General features: G+C 46.6%; 1 protein-coding gene across 1 annotated transcript; it reads left to right on the top strand.

The window, feature by feature from the left end:
- The first annotated feature begins 13,960 nt into the window (after positions 1–13,960).
- On the top strand, positions 13,961–17,744 carry SRP14 (signal recognition particle 14). The gene is made up of 5 exons (XM_059819172.1): positions 13,961–13,989; positions 14,549–14,621; positions 15,241–15,353; positions 16,498–16,530; positions 16,874–17,744. Exons 1-5 carry the CDS (start codon positions 13,966–13,968, stop codon positions 16,961–16,963), a joined length of 333 nt encoding a protein of 110 aa, XP_059675155.1. The 5' UTR covers positions 13,961–13,965; the 3' UTR covers positions 16,964–17,744.
- The last annotated feature ends 153 nt before the right edge of the window (positions 17,745–17,897 follow it).

Below are 17,897 nucleotides of genomic sequence, written 5' to 3'. Positions count from 1 at the left end.
AGTGAAGTGTCTTGCCTTTGTTTTAATGTATTGCACTCTAGCTCACTCATGTGATCAGTCACTCCCTATTAAAAATACAGATTTTTACTCTTGTAGACAAAATGCATAAACATTTGACCCCTGGAAATATGATATATAGCTAAAGACAGCCTTTGAAAAACCTGGAGTATGTACGTGCATTATAAATTCCCCCTATCTCACAGGACCAGCATAGTATAAAAAAAGGTAATTGGTTGTGTCTCTTGATCTCCCTCTCCACCCTGCTGCCTCATCTCCCCTGTGCTCCCCCTCCCTTTTGCTGTGGGATGTGCCAGCACTTGTCTTGGCAAAAGCCAGTCTTGGATCTTAAAACTGAAGGAAACTCTGGTGTGTTCGTGACTAGCTCAGCCTTTACCAGGTCTCCTCTCCTCCCGCCCCAGCCCGCACCACGAGATGAGTATGTGGTGCTGGTGGGCTCTGGGGAGATGCAAAAGAGGGGCATCTGCATCCAGCGTAGTGTGGCTGCCTGGCAAGCACATAGTTTGTGCTCTCATAAATCAGGGCCCTGCTATTTGAAGTGCGTTTAATGTATGTGCCCCACAGGCAGAACACAGCAGACACCAGTCGTGGGACAACAGGGCACTGCCGTTCAGGCTGGTCTTGGTCTGTGTTTTCAGTGGGGAAGTCAAATGAACAAGTGCTTTGCTGGCAGTCGTAGGGACCTGGGTCCTTCGCTGTACTCAGGGCAGGTAACATCAGTTGACAGCGGTGTGATTTCTACCCACCACCCTCCACTTTGCCACACTCAGCTACTGGCTTGTTCATCCTCCCTGTCCAGGCAATCTTTGGCCTTTGTATAAAAGATTGCCAGCACAACTTACCACCATCACCTGTTTTGGTGGTGGTGATTTCATGACACAGAAACACGCCCATAAGGAGTGCACAGCAGCTCGTTTTCCGAAGAAGCTACCAACCAACAGTCAGGTGATAAAGCACTAATGGTCCTTCAGCCACACACAGCCTGGTCTGGATTTCAACCAGGAACTGAGATATGACAGGTTTTAGCTCTCATCCCCAGTACCTCACAGTGTCTTGTCCCGATCATTAAAAAGTAAATCAGCCTGTGAGTAAACACCCATTCTGTTCTTAATGCATATGCATCTGTAAAGTCCACACCAGAGGACTTCAGATAGAAAGGGACCGACTAGGCCTTCCACATCATAAAACATCGTTAATAATTTGTGAAGCTCCATCCTAAGCTTTTTCTCTATTTTCCCCTTGTTAAATTTAATGGAAAATTTTTATACAAGCTTGTTTCCCCATGTCATTATTTTATACCATCTTGTTCTTGTGTTAAAGTCATGCTTCAGCTTAAATAATTACTTTTCTCTCCCTGTTCTTTTTTCTTCTGACATATTTAAAGGCTCCTGTCCCTGCTCATGCATTCTTGTTGTTTTGTTGTTATATAAATCAGTTTCTTTTACAGTCTTCTAAGACAGACTCTTCATTTCCCTGATGATCGGTTGTTCTGGTCTTGTTTGTAAATATGGGTTACGAGTACTGTATATGTTGTTCTGGTTGATGTTTTGATATTGCCTTACACAACGGCGGTAATGCTTTTCTGATTAGCTGAAGTACCTTCTAATACATCCTGTGACTGCGTTTACCTCTTCCATGGCTGTGTCATGCTGGTGGCTCAGTTAGCCTGTAATGGTTGACAATACCTTGGTCTTTCTTCACCACTGTTTCTTCCAAATGCCGTGTCCCTGTCTTTATAGCAGGAATTCCTGCTGCCTAGGTGTATGACCTTTTGTGCTGTGGATTTCTGAAGTATCAAATCTTTTCCTGATATTCTGCTTGTCCTCTCTGTTGATGAGACAGCTCATCTTCTGTAAATTTCATTAGCACATGATTATTATTTTTATGCCTCCATCAGCCCTGCTTAAGACAAATGATAATAAAAGCGCTTTAACTTTCATCTTATGCTGTTCCTGGTGGGAACCTCATTCCTTAAGTTATAACATGGAACTTCTGTTGCAACTCCTTTTCATCAATGACAGAAGACTATGCATCCACCTTTGCCCATCTATTTCTGCTGGACTTTTTTCTCCAGTGCAAGAAAGGCAAGAGGAAAGCCGACTTCTTAACCATGCAGCAGAGAACAGAAGCACGCCGTAATGTGACCACCCTTGAGGACAGCCGAGGGCGGGATCCCTAGATGTACTTGGCAAAGCAGCTGACATACCTATGGAGGGGGACAGAAAAGGATTTCTGCTACTTGTACACTCTTCCCAAATGTGCTTTATTCCACAGCAATCTGGGAGCTGTTATGGAGGCACGTTTTACTGGGGTTCACCAATATCTAGCTGTGCCCTTTACTCCAAGCACAGAAGCAGCTAGAAAAAACCCCGTCTCAAGTTTGTGCGGCAGTTCATCGTCTTCAGTCTGGTCAGCTCCATGGGGGAAGTCTCAGGGCTTTGAGTACAGCGTTCCCAAACATTGAGAACAAACCCTAAGCATTTGTTAAAACCGCAGAGCGTACAGTTAATACACCCAGATGTGCTGTCAGCCCCACAGCACTGCATCGGAGTGGATGGAGTGTGTAAATCTTGGAAAGGTTAAAGCTGAGAGACCAGCGATATGCATAAAGACTCATGTTCCTTCCAGGAGAAGGAGGGGGGTGAGGTGTTATCATTCTCCATTAATCACTTACATCTCCAACCTGCCTAAATCCTCTGAAAAGAACCAGCAAAGAAAACACCAGCTGCTGTAGCTCCTACTTTTTCCTCTGTACCCTCCAGCCTCCCTCCCTCCTCCCTGCCTTCCCCAGACTGTGTTTATTTTTACTGCTCGTGAATCAGCCAGGAACTTGCTCCCTGCAACAGGATCAGCTGAGAACAAGCTGCAGATTGAACGTTCCCTGAAATCCTGGGTTTGTTTTGTAGCTTACGACCAGCAGCAAAACAGTGGAGAAGAGGAGAGAAAGTGATACGTCTTCTTTCTCACCCGGGGAGATGGGACTTTCATTCTGCAGAGAGTGGGACTTCCCCAACTCGCTCTGTGAATGCATGGCAGCTTTCACTAGAGATTTTGAGCATGTTTAGCTTACGAAAGTCAAATTGTGAGTGCTTTGGGAAGGCAACCATTTTTTTATATAGGAGCGCCTAGCTGCTACAGTAACCCAGACCCACTGCACCAAAACACCACACTGCACCATAAGCAGCACAGCAGCTCTCCCCTCGGCCATGGCTGTTTTTTCTCACATCGCTACGATCTAAGAACTCTCCTGTCTTGAATAGCAAAAGGACAAAAGGATTCACCTTCCAAACTCGATCGCGCCGTGGCTACCCCAGCTCTGGCGTTAGTGCGACGGCTTGCACGGGGGGCAGGGGCGGGCGAGCCCCTGTGTTAGCGAAGTCACTGCAGGGGTAGCGAAGAATGGCAACTGGTGACAGAGAAGTGACTGATGGGGAGGAGAGAGACGAGAGAGAGCGGAACAAGAGGGGAAAAATGGAAGGAAAAAAGGAATTGCAACACAACCCAAAAAAAGTCTATGTGGGAAAAGAGAAAAAGAAAAGGCAAAATCATTCTTGGGAGAACACACATCTTCCTCAGCTGGGGCAGGGCTGTCTCTCTGGTGCCTCTTTGAACCTGCACTGTCCAACCAGAGCACCCACGAGCGCAAGACCTGTCCCAGGATGCATTTTCCTGCCATGCTGCAGTCCTGGTCCCTAGGAAGATCACGCTACTGATCCCCAAGCAGGGAGAATTTGGGGAACCAGGTTTGGAGTCCTATCCTCCACAGAGCAGGGAAATCCTTATTTACAGAGCCACCGAAATACTAGCTTTCTCCAGACTCTTGTGTTCACACAGTCCAAAGGCCACCCCGACATGTGCCATCCGACAAATCATGTCATCCTATTTAAATCCAGCATTTCAACTGGTACGCCTTTGAAAGGCATGAAGTGCTACCCTTGTCACCAAGCCGAATGGAAAAGCACTCGCCTTGTGGAGAGGAGTGCGTCCCCCGTGCAGCGCTCCGCCACGGCACGCACCGGGAGGCTGACTTGTCACTTCGGCACTGGCCTGGTGCAGAACTGCTAATCTCTTTCAGATTGAAGAGGCTGTTTGCTGCCAAGACTTCTCTGCCAAAAGATAACTTTATAATACTGATAATCAGGCACCCTATGATGATAAAATGCCTGTTGCTTGCCTCTGTATGAAGAGTTTCTTGCTGACAAGCTGCTTATTATGGCGAACCATTTGCGTTATGGAAAAAGCAGAGCCTTTTACTGAAAAGTAGCAAAAAATCTTATCTTAGCCTAGAAGTGGAGAAAGTGCAATTAATTAATTTGTTTCTGAGTCTGACCTCTAGACATAATAGATTTTATAGCACAGCTATATATTGTAATTACAGGATAGAGCAAGCCTATACTGTAGCTTGTAGTTGAGTGTGTAATGAGGAGTGGAAGATTGATGTTCAGTGTGGTCAGATGACTAATACACTGGTAACAACTGAACTGGTCGAGCAAGAGTAACAGGTACCTGAGATAGCATTTGATGTCGTGCTGAATAATGATGTTATTTCCTATGTTGATTATCTTCCTCTAACCTGGTAATTAACTTGTCCTAACAGCACTGAGTGCAGCACAACATTCAAGACACTGCTGCTCCATGTGTAGCTGGTGTCATGCCACTGCTCGTCCCTGTGCTCTTTATCCTCCCTCAAGAGCACTGTGGGGTTTTCCCAGACTGCACACAGTAGGCATGGATATATAAACACATATGAAAGATGAGAGATGCCTTCTGAGAAACTTGCATTAATGATACTCTTCAATCTTGTCTGGGAAAATAAAGAAAGAAAAGATGAAGGCGAGAGAACAACATACCTTGATTGCAAAATAATGTTAGGTAAACCTTCAGTGTAGATGAAGCCAGTTTCATCGTAGGATTTGTGGGAGGTTTTTTTTAGTCTTGAACATATCCTTTTTGTGATGTTCTTCATAAAGACCTAGAGCACTCTTCCTCCAATGGAGTTCAACGGAGTTATATCTCTCCTGCTGCGTTCAGGTGATGATAAAACACCACTGGGTCATTATAAGGTTTAAGCGTGATAGATGCCCTACATTACATTATTATGTCTCACTGACAGAGCTCTATGCAAAACTTCACTGTGTCCTTGGCAGTTTAAGTTCGGGAAATTTTCCTGCTTTTTATTGGCACTATAACCCAATCACAACTGGTCTGAAAAAAAACCCAAACCAAAACCAACAGGTGGGATTCTTAGGTGAATTTTCCCTTTAAAAAACCAAACAAACCCTTAACAAAAGAAATCCTTTGACGTGGAGGGTTCTGGCACACTATTCTGTAAACCTAGTGCAATACTTGCATGCCGTATCTTCAAGCAATGCCACTCCTGAACTTTAAAAGCTGCAGGACTCAATTGTCACTGGTTTTTAAGGCTACAGGCAATAACAAAGGAATTGCACTTATAATACCTGCATTGCTTCTGAGAATTTCCTTGGCAGGGTTGCATTTAAGGCTCCGTAAGCTTGATTGGCAATGGCTGGGTTACCTGCTACTGCAAGCAGGGGTGACTCACCTGGGATTTCTATAGCCTGAGCACTAACAAAGAGCCTGTGACTTCCAATCTGCCTGGGGCTCCTGTCTGCTGCTCTGTGTTCGATTGAAGACAACAGGTATTCAGAAACAGAGAGGGGGAGGCAGAAGTAAAGGGACAGGGATAGCAACAATCTCAGATTACAGTGTGGGTACTTGCGTTTCCTTTTTCTGAGTGACTCCAGTCGCAGTTACAATGCTTAGTTTCATCTGCTTTACAGACTTACCCCCTGCAACCCTTAATCTCAGAAGACGCATCTGAAAAAGAAGACCAGTAAGTGAGGTAGGATTTGGATATGGATGGGGATCACGAGAGCCAAACTCCGGCGTGGTGGCAAGGGATGTTGCCTGAGTGTGTAGGCAGTAGGAGGAGAGGGCACTCTGTGAGCTGATATGAGTGGATTAAGGATTTGGCACTAAGCAAACCATTAGAGGACAACGACGTTGTTCATAAAGGCAGGGTGAGGAATCTCTGCCAATGCTGTTCCCACCCTAATGAACTGACCATGGCTGGAAACGGTTACCTTAGGACAGTGCTGAAAACCATCTACTAGGATGGACGAGATGTTTTAGGTGTTTTAAGAAGGCATGAGTGACTCTTGCTGACACTGATGCTCCAGAAGCGCTGCATGTGGGTCTCATTTTCTCTCTCACGGGAGGCAGGAGGAAAGATACAAACTAGTAATATTCAGCAGCCGTTTCAGACCCGCTGCCAAGGGGTCCCGGCCATTTATACGGCAGAGATGCCTTTGAGCCCTCGTTACCTCAGCCTTGAGTGCCTCTGCCTCCTCTCCTCTCCACCGGCCAGCATGGGCCTGTGAGGTGGGGGGTGGCCGGGGCAGAGCGGGAAGGCAGGCGGGCAGCTCATGTAGAAAACAGTTTTGCTGTGCTTAGATCCTGCAGTTTTTTCTTTCCCCCTATTGTTAAGTGGCATTGAGCACCAGCAAAACAGGAAGCGGCTTCCTCCAGCCGCTGACCCAGCGAACCCAGGGCAGCTGCTGGCTGCGCAGAGCGGCTTCCCCACGCCACCCTGTTCCTAGAAAGTGTCTGGACATTTGGAGGAGCCTTAGGGAAGAGCAAGAAATGCCAGTAAAGCTTGAATAAGCAGGTACGCTTGGCAGCTCTTACAAGAAGGTAGTCATACTGGAAATATCTAGTGGTAATGGTCAAAACTGTCTCCGTTTTTCCAAAATTGGGGTTTATGGAAGTGAGAGCAATAATGTCTAAGCCAACCCCTGTCACCTCAGTCATCTGGTAACTAACTTGTCTCTTTGTTGTGCCGTGCAGCTCTTGTATCAGACATCCTCACTCAGGCTGTGAAGAATCTATTGTTTTACAGGCACTGCAGCTTGTGTTGTGATCCTTAAATCTCAGAAGTCCAGCCAGGTCTCGCTTCTCTGGGCGGCCTCAGCAGAGGCAGGAAACGGTGCTGGTGAGGTGGTAGGTGACCCTTTTCTTCCTGAGAAAGCAACAGTCCTTGGTATCAAGAGAATATATGCTGCTTGGGTTTCTGTCCTTCTGAGGAGACTGCAAATGGAGGATAGCAAAGACCTTGTGGCTCCTTTTCTAATTACACATCCCCTGGTGGTCTCTGATATCAAGGACAATGTCGTCCTCCCTGGTGACATTCTGCTGACCTAGAATTTCCATTCACTTGTTTTATTGTTTTTTTTTTTTTAACATGGTGTGATATTCTTCATTCTGTCTCTTAAATACTTACACAGAAGAAAATAATCCTGCAACCTCACTGGGAATGTCTGGCAGAAATTTTTCACAACTGCATTTCTGTGTTTCTGAAAGTAGGACACATCGACGTAAAAGAAATGATGCTCAACCCAATCTCTGTCACCTCATTACTCTTGAGCTCCAACTTAATTACCTCCCTGATGCCTTCCACAGCTCTTAACCAGTCATTCTGTGTCTGCTTAGAAACCTGCCATATGAAATGAAGTGATGACTATATACCCTCTTCCTGCTGGAGAGTTGAGCTGTGAGGTGTGGTAAGTATCACTTCTACAGCACCCAGAAAGTGCATTGTATAGTACAGGCCTGATCCTGCACCACTGGAGTTCACAGATGACTTACAAAGACCCACTGAAACCATGCTGAAAGCTCATATCTCAAAATTGGTTTAAAGACAATAGAAAAGTTTTAAGCCCAATGAATTTGTGGTTTATAGTTTACAGCTCCAAAGACAGAGTTACATTAACAGCTCCCAAATCCTGACCTCCTATATACCGCTATGGCTGTAATGATGCCAGTGGGATTGCAAGGAAGAAGAATTTGATGGTTTATTTTCAGAAAGGCTTTGAGTCCCTTTTGTGAAAGTTCATACCCCAAAGTGGAGGGGACAGGTCTGAACGCCTTGTAAAACTTACTCCTGGTTCAAACACAGACCAAAGAAGTCTGCCATTTGAGTAGCCTTGTAACCCTCAAAAATGCAAGTAAGTGAGGTGTACACTGAAAATTAATTTCACATCCCTAAAAATTTAAAATACATTAGTTTTAAGAGTAACAAATAATATGAGGTATAACTACCAAAGTATTATAATTTTGGCCATGGAGAAGATAAACTGGGAGTTCAACCCCAGTATACATCTCAGCGTTGTAAGGATATGAGCACACTCTGATACATTTTTGTTTGTTTCTATATGAGCGTCCCAGTTATCCGGACTCAAAACCGATGCCATTGTTAAGTCACTTCTAAAGACTCATTCTGCCATGTGGTACAGCACTCTCGGCCACACAGTCTCCAGTTCACGTGTGTGTGTACAGTGCGGTGTTTCTTCCCAGGGGCAGCAGCAGGCAGCCGCCGACTGAGAACCGGAGAGGCTGCCGGAGGAGGGTGGCAGCGGGGACGGGACGGCTCAGCTGTGTCACCTCGCAGGTGCGCTCCTTCAGAACAGGCTGTTCTTACACTTCCCTCCGCTCTGCTCACAACTGAAAGTTATCGGGACAAATGTACCCTCAAAACACAGTGTGGATGCCCGTACTGCATGATCTCTTTTTTTTTTTTTTATCTGCCCGTTTTACTGCAGTGTTTTGCATTGGTTTTGGAGCTCTGTGAGACTGTTTTGTTTGCCTTGTCCTTCAAAAGTAAACACATCTGGCAACATGTTGCTTCTTCTCCCTAGGCCCCTCCTCATACCGAGGGAGTTAACTGAATTGCCTCTTTAATTTCACCGTTCCCAGAGGTGTGTTGTGCACTACAACATTTTTCATGGATTCATAACATACATGTCATTGCAGGGATGCACTCTCTCTTGCTGCATGGTCCCCAGGGTGAGCTGTGCTGCAGGGTTTCCCTAGAGAGCACAGATGACACCATCAGCTGTACACATGACCGATTCTGCATCTGGACTGCCTTTCTTTTGGCCTTTTTTTCCCCATTTTTTTGTGAGACAGGGGCTTGTCACAAAACCATTTTGAGCATGCATGAGGCACTTAATACGGTAAATACACATCCCTTATCTTCCCTGACAGAGAAGCTTTCTAAAATCTGGACAGTACTTCAAAACCATGAAGCCCTTTTCCAACAAACAATCTTTTTGTGTCTCACTCCAGACAGGCTTTGGTTTTCACTACAACTGTAACGTGGTGCATTAGAGTTTTAAGAAACGTATCTCCTTCTATTTCCTGGTGTCCCTCACAAAATATAAATCACTGTTAACATTGCTGTTAGACAACCAAAGTCAGTGCCTGTTGAACTCAAGGTTACACTTAACCTATCTTTGAAACTCATTTTGTGTAAATAGAACATAATATTAAATGAAATAGGAGGAAATCACTAAGATGAACAGAAATATTTAGGTAAGAGCTCAGGGTACATGAATGGGTTCCTAAGACATGAGAGAACACCTCCTGTTTCTTGTGGAGAGCTTCTCTTTGGAAGTTGGCCTTCTCACCAAGGGCTCAGCAACTTTCTGGTGGCATATCCTGGTCTCAGAAAGATCTTTCTAAAATGCCTTGTTTAGTTCTCTGCCTGAATCTATAAGATATTCAGAATCTCTCCCTTTTCCACAGTTGCCGGCTGATCAGGCAAATAACACCACTTTGTGCCTCTGTATCTGTCTTGTTCAATAGCTCTCTGATCATCGTCCCCTTGCATGTCCTTTCTTCCTTTTCACAAGGGCCACTGACAAAGACAGTTAAGACCCGTTCACCTGTACCCGTGTAACCTGCCAATTGCTTTGTTGGAAATCCACCTAGCACTAGAAAAAAGAATAACTCTTCTCTGCTCTTGTTAAAGCGTCTCTTCTTTACTTGCCTGGCACAGAGCTCGGGGATGTTTTGGTAGCTATTCCAGGGTTAATAGTCTTTCTGCCCAACCAGCCGCTGTTAAATGTTGGCTCTTGAAGGCTTTTCCTTTGCCCATTAATCTCAGATCTGGTGAAGCCAGTAAGGCAGTGAGGTGTGCATCTCTATTTTTACAGTGCTAATGACAGACTTGTAAAGGGGGAGGGGGGGACGGGACTGTTACTGGGGTTTTGCTGTAACACTGACTCTTTTTCCTGTGCATAGCTATACTTTGACGTGGTATGCTTGAACTTACAGATCAAAGAGAATTACCAGAATGATCCACTTGTGAATTGTGGGCCATTATCTGTTATTAACTCATCTTGAGCACTGTGGTGAGCAAACTGTAATTTACAGTATGTTATTACATTTCTGCTCACTGTGGTGTGCAGCAGCTGAACGTGTGTGTGTGGTAGTCCATAACGAGAAATAATCTTTTCTAGCTAATTCAAAGAGATCTTTGCCAACCTCTAAGGTTGAGCAAGAATTTAATTTACTTCTAATAATTTTGTTTTCCTGCTTCCTGCCCCTCCTACCACATTTAGGAGAGGAGAAGGTTTCACCTTCTTCGTTTCTCTCCAGTACATGCTTGCTTCCAGGAAAACTTGGAAGCCCAACAACAACCTCCTCCAGTTCTCTGCCAGATTTCCTTCAGGATTTAATGATTCAGGTGGCTTCATTTGCTAAATTTTTGCCAAAAAAAAAGTAGTTCTCTACTGACACCATATAATAAAGTTGAGCAAACAGGAGGGCTGGTAGGAGACTTATTTTTATTGCCTGGCTCTCGTCACGTGACAGATCCGGTTACAAAATAGGCCTACCCCTGCCAACTCTCAGGATCCACCAGCTCCTCTTGCTACTGTTTTAATCCAACCTGTCTTTTTTTTTTCTTTCCCCTTTTTTTCCTGAGGGCAGGGGGTGAGGGGGAAGGCATTAGACTGGGGCAGGAGACAGAGTGAAAAGCAAGTATATCATAATTGGGAGTATCCCTTCAGCTCCTGCAGTGTTTGTTCAGCACTTTTTTGCCAGCTGAATAGCTTATTCCTTCTGAGTGTTGGCAGCCTTTGGCAAAAGTAAAGCAATGTCAGCATTCCCCTGTTCCATCTATTTTTTGGAAAAGAATCGTTAAAAATATTCCATTTTCACCTTGTTTGCAAGTTGTGATGAAGGCTTCTCCCCTAATTAAATTGTGACATTCTGGCTTGAAAAACAACTTCAAGATCAGGAAGATAAGCTAACACACACACACGCACGCGCACACACACACACAAATCCTCCTTCTTTCTTATGGAAAGAAATTCAGCAATTCAGTGGAGCCACTTCTTTTATTAGTAGTGAGACAAATGCATTTTCAGAAAAATTGCTGATAAAATGACAGATTTGAAAAATGTAAACTTTACGCAACTCTCTGGAGTTCTTCACAGTAGTTTCCCCTTTGTCCCTTCTTCTCCCATACAGCAGAACCAGAAGCTTTGGCGTTACAGATTGCAGCAGGCAATCTACCCAGGCAGGCAGATGCTCAGTATCTTTGTGCAGTCTCTGATGCCGTAGCTACACTGCTACTGATACCTCAGCTCCATCAAGGTGGGCACAGCTATGTCCACAGCATACTAAAGGCACACCTCAGCAACAGAAGTAGCTCCTAAGAGTGGGTTGAGATTTTTGTGCAAAATGGGAAGAAAGCTCCATGTTGCTCATCCCACAGGCATTGATGCTTTTTGTTGCATATGTAGAATAACTACACATCTTTCTCCACCTTTATGAAAGAAGAGCTGTGGTACAGGGAATTTAGGAGACCAGTTCAAGGCAACACAAGACTTCTCTGGTGAATTCAAGAGTCAGAATGCGGGTGAGAGTTGTAGTCCCTGTGTTTCAGCTACAAGACCACCCATCTTCTCTTTGGCAAGCATGAGTGGAAATGCACTTCTTCTGCCTTCCAGTGTCTGTGGCCATGGTCGTTTCCAAGGGGGAGTATGTTGCAATTGTTTTAGTTTTTCCATTTCTGCTCTTCTTTCACAAATTGCCTATAAAAATCTGCTATTGCAACCTCCTCGTCCAGAGCTTTCTTGAAAACACAACCCTACTCTGATTTCTGACAAAACAACCTCTTGTAATTAGGAGTTTGTTATGACTGCTCCTGCAACTGAGCAGGATTAGAGGAAGTACGTGTCAGCAATGACTCCTTGCATCCACCTGTCTTCACATGTTGTGGACACTGACTGTAAGCTTATAGGGGCAGGGACCATCACTTTCTACAGTTGTACAAGGCGTTGGCCTGTCAGTGCTTCTGACCACAGCACTGATGATATCCCCTTAGAATGCCCGTTTTCAGGAGACTTAAATAACATATGTTACTCACTTCAGTTTTTATGAGATTTTTAATGCTATGAGAAACAATGAAATTTATTTTTCTGAACTCTTTCCTCCTCAACTGCAAATAATACAAGTGTAGAAACATCAGGAGGATAATATCATCCACAGTTAGGGAAAGGCAGTGTTGGATCTCTACACTTCTTTGACTCCAACATAATGGAGTTAATTTAATAAACTGATAGATTTTGATAAACCATGGCCGTGGTGTGATGACCTGCTTCTTGGGTATTAGTTTCCTTGCTCTTTAAGCAGTTTCATTCCTGTGTGTGCAATCACAGCACCCTCTACTGCCTCTTGCTTAACCTGCAAAAGGACAGCAAACGATTGTAAGCTCTAAGAAGGACTTTTGAAGTGACTAGACCCTCCGATTATGAAGTGTGGCTTTATATACGAAACAACACCCCCACCATGAGAATGACAACGCAAGAAGGTATTTCAGTTCTGTCTAGAATGCAGTCCTGAGCTCCTAAATGAACAGTATGAATTCCTCGGGGGCTCAAGCGCCTATCAGCCTGAGAGCAGTTTTATCTGTAAGGCATTATCTTCCACTTTTGTTCGGTCCATGGAGGAAGAAGAAATCAAATTTCCTAGTGAGAAACAAGAAAAAGACACTAGATCAAATGCTACGTCTGTACGTTCCCGGATCAACTAACCTCGGCCTGACAGAAAACTCCCCATTTTCCAGAATCTGCCCCTCAGGAGCTTAAAGTACTGTGGGTGTGAATGCCCTCTCGCCCCGCCCAGGTGCTGGCTTCCTCTGAGCTGTTTCTTGTACAAACCTAGGGGGTTTGTGCATTCGGTCTCGAATCACACCCTTCAGCCTCCAAGCCTTCAGCCGGGCACACGCGACTTCCAACACCCACTCCGATGAACGGGAAGCAGGGAGTCGGAGCCGGCGTACGGCCTCCCGCCCCTGCGCTCTGCGCGGCGCCCAGGCAGCCGTCCCGCCTCTCGGCAGGCCGAGCGCAGCCGCCCGCGGGCGCACCGAGGCCCACCCGCGGCCCACGGTTCGGGCGCCGAGTGCCGGCCGGCGCGCTACGCGAGGCCGCGGGGAGACGGCCGCCCGGGTGAGGCAGCCACCAGCCTGCCGCGCTGGCGCAGCCATTGAGGAGGAGCCGAGGTCTCGGTGCCGCTCTTCCAGGCTGCCTGCACGCCAGTTGTCTGCCTGGGGGAACCCCGCAGTGCGGCCGTTAACGGACAGCCGCGGGGGGGTATAGCGGGGGAGGGGGAGTGTGTAACGGCGGCGGCTGCAGCGCCGGCCGGAGCGGAGCCCCACAGGGCTGGCCCTTCCCGCCGGCCTGATCCGCCTCTGCAATCAAGCACCGGCTGCTCCTGCCCTGAGGAGCGAGGAGGGGCGGCGCGGGGCTCCGCGGGGCTCCAGCCGGGCCCCAACCGGACCCCGAAGCCGCGTTCGCCGCCCACCTTCGGCCACGGGGCGGGGCCAGGGCGGGGCCGGGGCGGGCCGCAGCAGCGCGGGGCTGACGTGGCGCTCCCCTCCGCGAGGCGGGGCCTCGGCGGGGCTCCGCCGCCGCCCCCCGCCCCCTCAGCGCGAGGCGCTCTCCGCCGCCTCCGTTTCTCGGGCGGCGCGAGCGGCTTGGGGGCGTGGCCGCGTGCGCGGGCCCGCCTCGTGCCGTGGTGCGCGTGCGCCCGTGAGTGCGTGCTTGCGTGCGCGCGGCGTTTCCGGCACGTCGGCGCAGGATGGTGCTGCTGGAGAGCGAGCAGGTGGGGCTGCCCGACGGGCCCCCGGGCGCCGCCGTGGCCGTGGTCGGCCCCCGGGGAGTCGGCTGGTCACCGGCCGCGTGGGGTGTGCCCTGTGCCGGCTGCGGTGGGAGGGAGGCCCCCGCAAAGCCCCGGGGTGCGGCAGGCCCGCGCAGGGCCGTCCCCTCGCCTGCCCCGGCGGCGTGGAAGCGGCGGCGAGGGAGGGGAGGGAGCATCCTTGTACCCGGTGACTTGGGCGAGGGAGGGAGGGCGAGCAGGAGCGCTGGGGCCGCCGCAGGTCTGGGGGGGTTTAGACCTCGTTTTCCGGAGGCAGAACCTCGGGCTGGGCCGTCCCTGGCTGGGACCTCGTGTCCCACAGCTTCAGCCTGGGGAAACCCGGGAGTGCTCCTTTCCTTCGTGCTTATTCCCGCGGAACTGGGAGAGCCCGGCCTGTGGTACCAGCGCCGCCGGAGCGGGGCAGGGGCAGCTCCGCGGGCAGCGAGCCGCAGGGCTGCACGGGGGGGAGAAATACACGCCTGTGCGGTGGCCTCCGACCAAGGATGGGGTCTCTTTTCTCTTGCAGTTCCTGACAGAGCTTACCAGACTCTTTCAAAAGTGCAGAACTTCGGGGAGTGTTTTCATAACGCTGAAGAAATGTAAGTTTTAAGTCTGTTACTGGATTAAAGAGGTGTTTGTCTGCATCAAACTTAGTGTTGTTAGCACATATTTTAAAAGTTGTAATTCATAGTATCTGAAAACGAGTAGCTGTATGGACAAATCAATCATCTGACCTGCAGTACTCGTAACCTTGAAGTAAGACTGTATTTCAAACTGCAGGAAATATTGGGACTTCGTAATTATTAAACAATAATTGGAAATCCTTAGATTTCTATAAAAGGAGAATTATAGTGTTGCTTTTGTGTGCTTATGTTTCTCTGGTTTCTGGCTAGCCGGCACTACTTGAAAAGTCAAGTATCCTAGGCTGCAGTTTGACATGCATTTAAAACATACTGCTGCTGAGGCAGGGAGTTCATACAGCATGTCAGGGCAAGGATTTACATTTTTTTCCTGGCAGATGTAGTTTATGGAACAGATCCTTCTGGGGTTACAGAGGAAGGGGTCTGGGAACGATTATTTGGCAGCAATGTCAGTTCAGATGGCCTTAAATTCCAAGCTGTTTTACAGATCTCGTAAGCAATGTTTAACATCTCATGTCAGGAGGCATCCGGTGATTTTAGTGAAATATGAATAAACATTCTCTGTCTTTCAATACAGATGATGGCCGAACAAAACCAGTCCCACGCAAAGGCCATGTAGAAAGTTTTGAACCCGCAGACAATAAGTGTCTTCTAAGAGCAACTGATGGGAAGAAGAAAATTAGCACAGTGGTAAGTAGCAACTTTGGGTTAGAAAGATCAGTGGCCCTACTTGTCTTTTATTTAATGCCCCGTATTTTAAGTGAAATTTGTCTTTACGTGAGTTTCATGAGAACTACCTTCTTAATTCCAGAGAAACCATATGGTAGCTAAACGCACAGCTGAAGTTGGGATGCTGAAGTGTTACGCTTACCTGAAGTCTTAATGCTTACACTCAGCATTACAGATGGGACAGCAGCTTATAGTTTTGCTCTGTATGCTGGATTTTGCTTCAGAATGGTATTGCAGGACAGCAGAAAAGGACCTTGGCTGTTTGCAGCAACCTTAGCTGCTGTGTTTTGAGTCGGGTGAAATCGTTTGGAGAGAAGGGAGAAACTGATACTAGAGACATGGGCAGAGGACACAGGGCAGATGTGGAACCTGCAGTTGAGGACAAATGGCATGGCTCCAAGGAGAAGAAAGGTCCTGCACACCTACACTCAAGCCTCAGGTGACAAAGAGGTAGTTTCCTGTAGACCTCGATGGAATTAACTGAAGGTTCTTAAAACCCAGGAAAGAACTGAATGTTCCCAGACAGTGAAACAGTAGGAAAGGGATCCTTGTTTCCTGGCAAAAACTTGTGGGCATGGATAGACTCTTCTAAGCCTTAATCTTCCTTAGCAAACCTATTTTTCTTCTCAGTTACAAAGCTATTTGTATTTCAGGAAATGTTAACTAGAAGTTGAAACCCTGAAGTGTGTGTTTACTTTGAATGAGAGACTGGGAAAGGCTTTAGCTGACTTTAGCTCTCCTCTCTGATGTAACCCAAAGAAAAATGTTACTTTGAGAAATAGTTGAGAGAATCTAGGCTGTGACATATTTTTATGGCCCTACAATAAAACCTTCCTTAGAATGTTTCTTCCCATTTGAAAACACACAGATTTGGGACGAATGGTCTCCAGAGGATTTTGTTAGTCAAGTAAGCAGTGTTTTTAGTTTTCTAAATCAGTGAAGTCCTATGACATGTCAGTACAGCCTACCTTGCACTGAATGTGATAAGCTGATCCAGCTGCTGCTAAAAAGACTAGATGGTCACTGGTGGGTAGACACATACTGATACTTGGTTTGTAGTAGAAGCCAGAGTTTTCTCGGTTAACATCCAGTATTACTTTTGTAGGTGAGCTCAAAGGAAGTAAATAAATTCCAGATGGTAAGTTTTGTATGCCTTTTATCTTCCTTTTCTGTAGGTATTGGGGAGTTGTCAGTAGGAAGCACTGGACAGCTGTGAACAGGTTGATTCAGTGCTGAAGTGCCATACTGATTAACCTTGGAGTACCCATCTATCTGCATTTGTTTAACAAAAAAATAATCCTGTTGTATTTTATCTAACTTTGTGCATTGGTTTAAAAATAATAGTTTCCCAGTGTAGTGTGTAAGAGCATGATTCTCTGAGAAAATGCAGATACCTATCCATTAGCAATATGTAAAATGTTACCTCTAGCATATTGTCACTTAAGTATTTGTTCTTTTAATGGTTCCAATTGTTGTTTCAGGCATATTCAAATTTGCTGAGAGCTAACATGGATGGCTTGAAGAAAAAAGACAAGAAAAGCAAAAACAAGAAGAGTAAAGCAACACAGTGACAGAACAGTGTCCTACCGTCACTATAACAGACTTGACCCTTGCCTAAAGCAAAGTCCATTTCTTTTTGAGTTACCACTTGTCTTTGGCTTTCCTTCCAGCAGGATACTGGGATGTGATCAGTACTTTTGTTTAAACTGAGAGTAAAAGGTGCTTTCTGTGGATTGTTGTATGGCAGGAGTATTTACAGGGTTATACTGAAATAGTTTTACACTCAGCTGCCAACTAGTTTTGTACTTATACTGCTGTTTGTATTACACAAGTGGGCAGTGTAAAACCTGTTTGGGGGGTAACACAGGATGAAGAGAAATGCACCATACCAGGAGCAAAGTAAGGCTGGAGCAGGAGTCTCAGTGACAGATGCCTGGCTTTACAGACAGGCCTCAGTAGTGCTAGGGAAAGTGGGTGCCAATGTATCAGGCAGGAACAGCAGCATTCCTGTTTCTGTCTTATTTTGAGGGACATGTCTACATGATGCAGTGCAGATACCCCTAAGGCAGCCAGCACAGTGCTTGAGCTCTTGCAGAGCCAGGCAGCTGTGCCTTTGCTCTGTGCTGACCCTGGCTCAGGGTGGGGGGAGGGCAGGACTCTGCATCATGTTCCCTTCAGACATGGCTTAAAAATGCTCATGTCACCTAAACTTTTTTTTTTAAAGCATCATCCTTCAGTATATTTGGGGATCTGAATTTCCCTATACTACACATCTTAAAAGTAGCTCCTTCATATGAGCAGATGTAAAAGGTGAATACTTAATTGTTCCTATTAAACACACTGAGAAATGGATTTGGTTGTAATGACTGATGTGACTTGTCCTGGGGAATTGCTAGGAATGGTATGGTTATCTGTGCCTTTAGGACTGACGGCCCTGATGCTACTTTGTGTGTTGCTGTTACAACTTTCACAGTTCTCAGAAGTTCTTGGGGTTTATCTTTAAAC

Source organism: Gavia stellata, chromosome 7, assembly GCF_030936135.1.
Source record: "Gavia stellata isolate bGavSte3 chromosome 7, bGavSte3.hap2, whole genome shotgun sequence".
Taxonomy (NCBI): domain Eukaryota; kingdom Metazoa; phylum Chordata; class Aves; order Gaviiformes; family Gaviidae; genus Gavia; species Gavia stellata.
Note: the sequence above shows the minus strand (reverse complement) of the source record. Positions and strands in the feature narration are given on the sequence as shown.

Excerpts from the sequence above, each read along its gene's own strand:
- SRP14 (XM_059819172.1), top strand. The coding sequence starts at position 13,966 with ATGGTGCTGCTGGAGAGCGAGCAG. Across the intron at positions 15,354-16,497 it reads AGAAGAAAATTAGCACAGTG|GTGAGCTCAAAGGAAGTAAA; the intron begins GTAAGTAGCAAC and ends TTACTTTTGTAG. Across the intron at positions 16,531-16,873 it reads AAGTAAATAAATTCCAGATG|GCATATTCAAATTTGCTGAG; the intron begins GTAAGTTTTGTA and ends TTGTTGTTTCAG.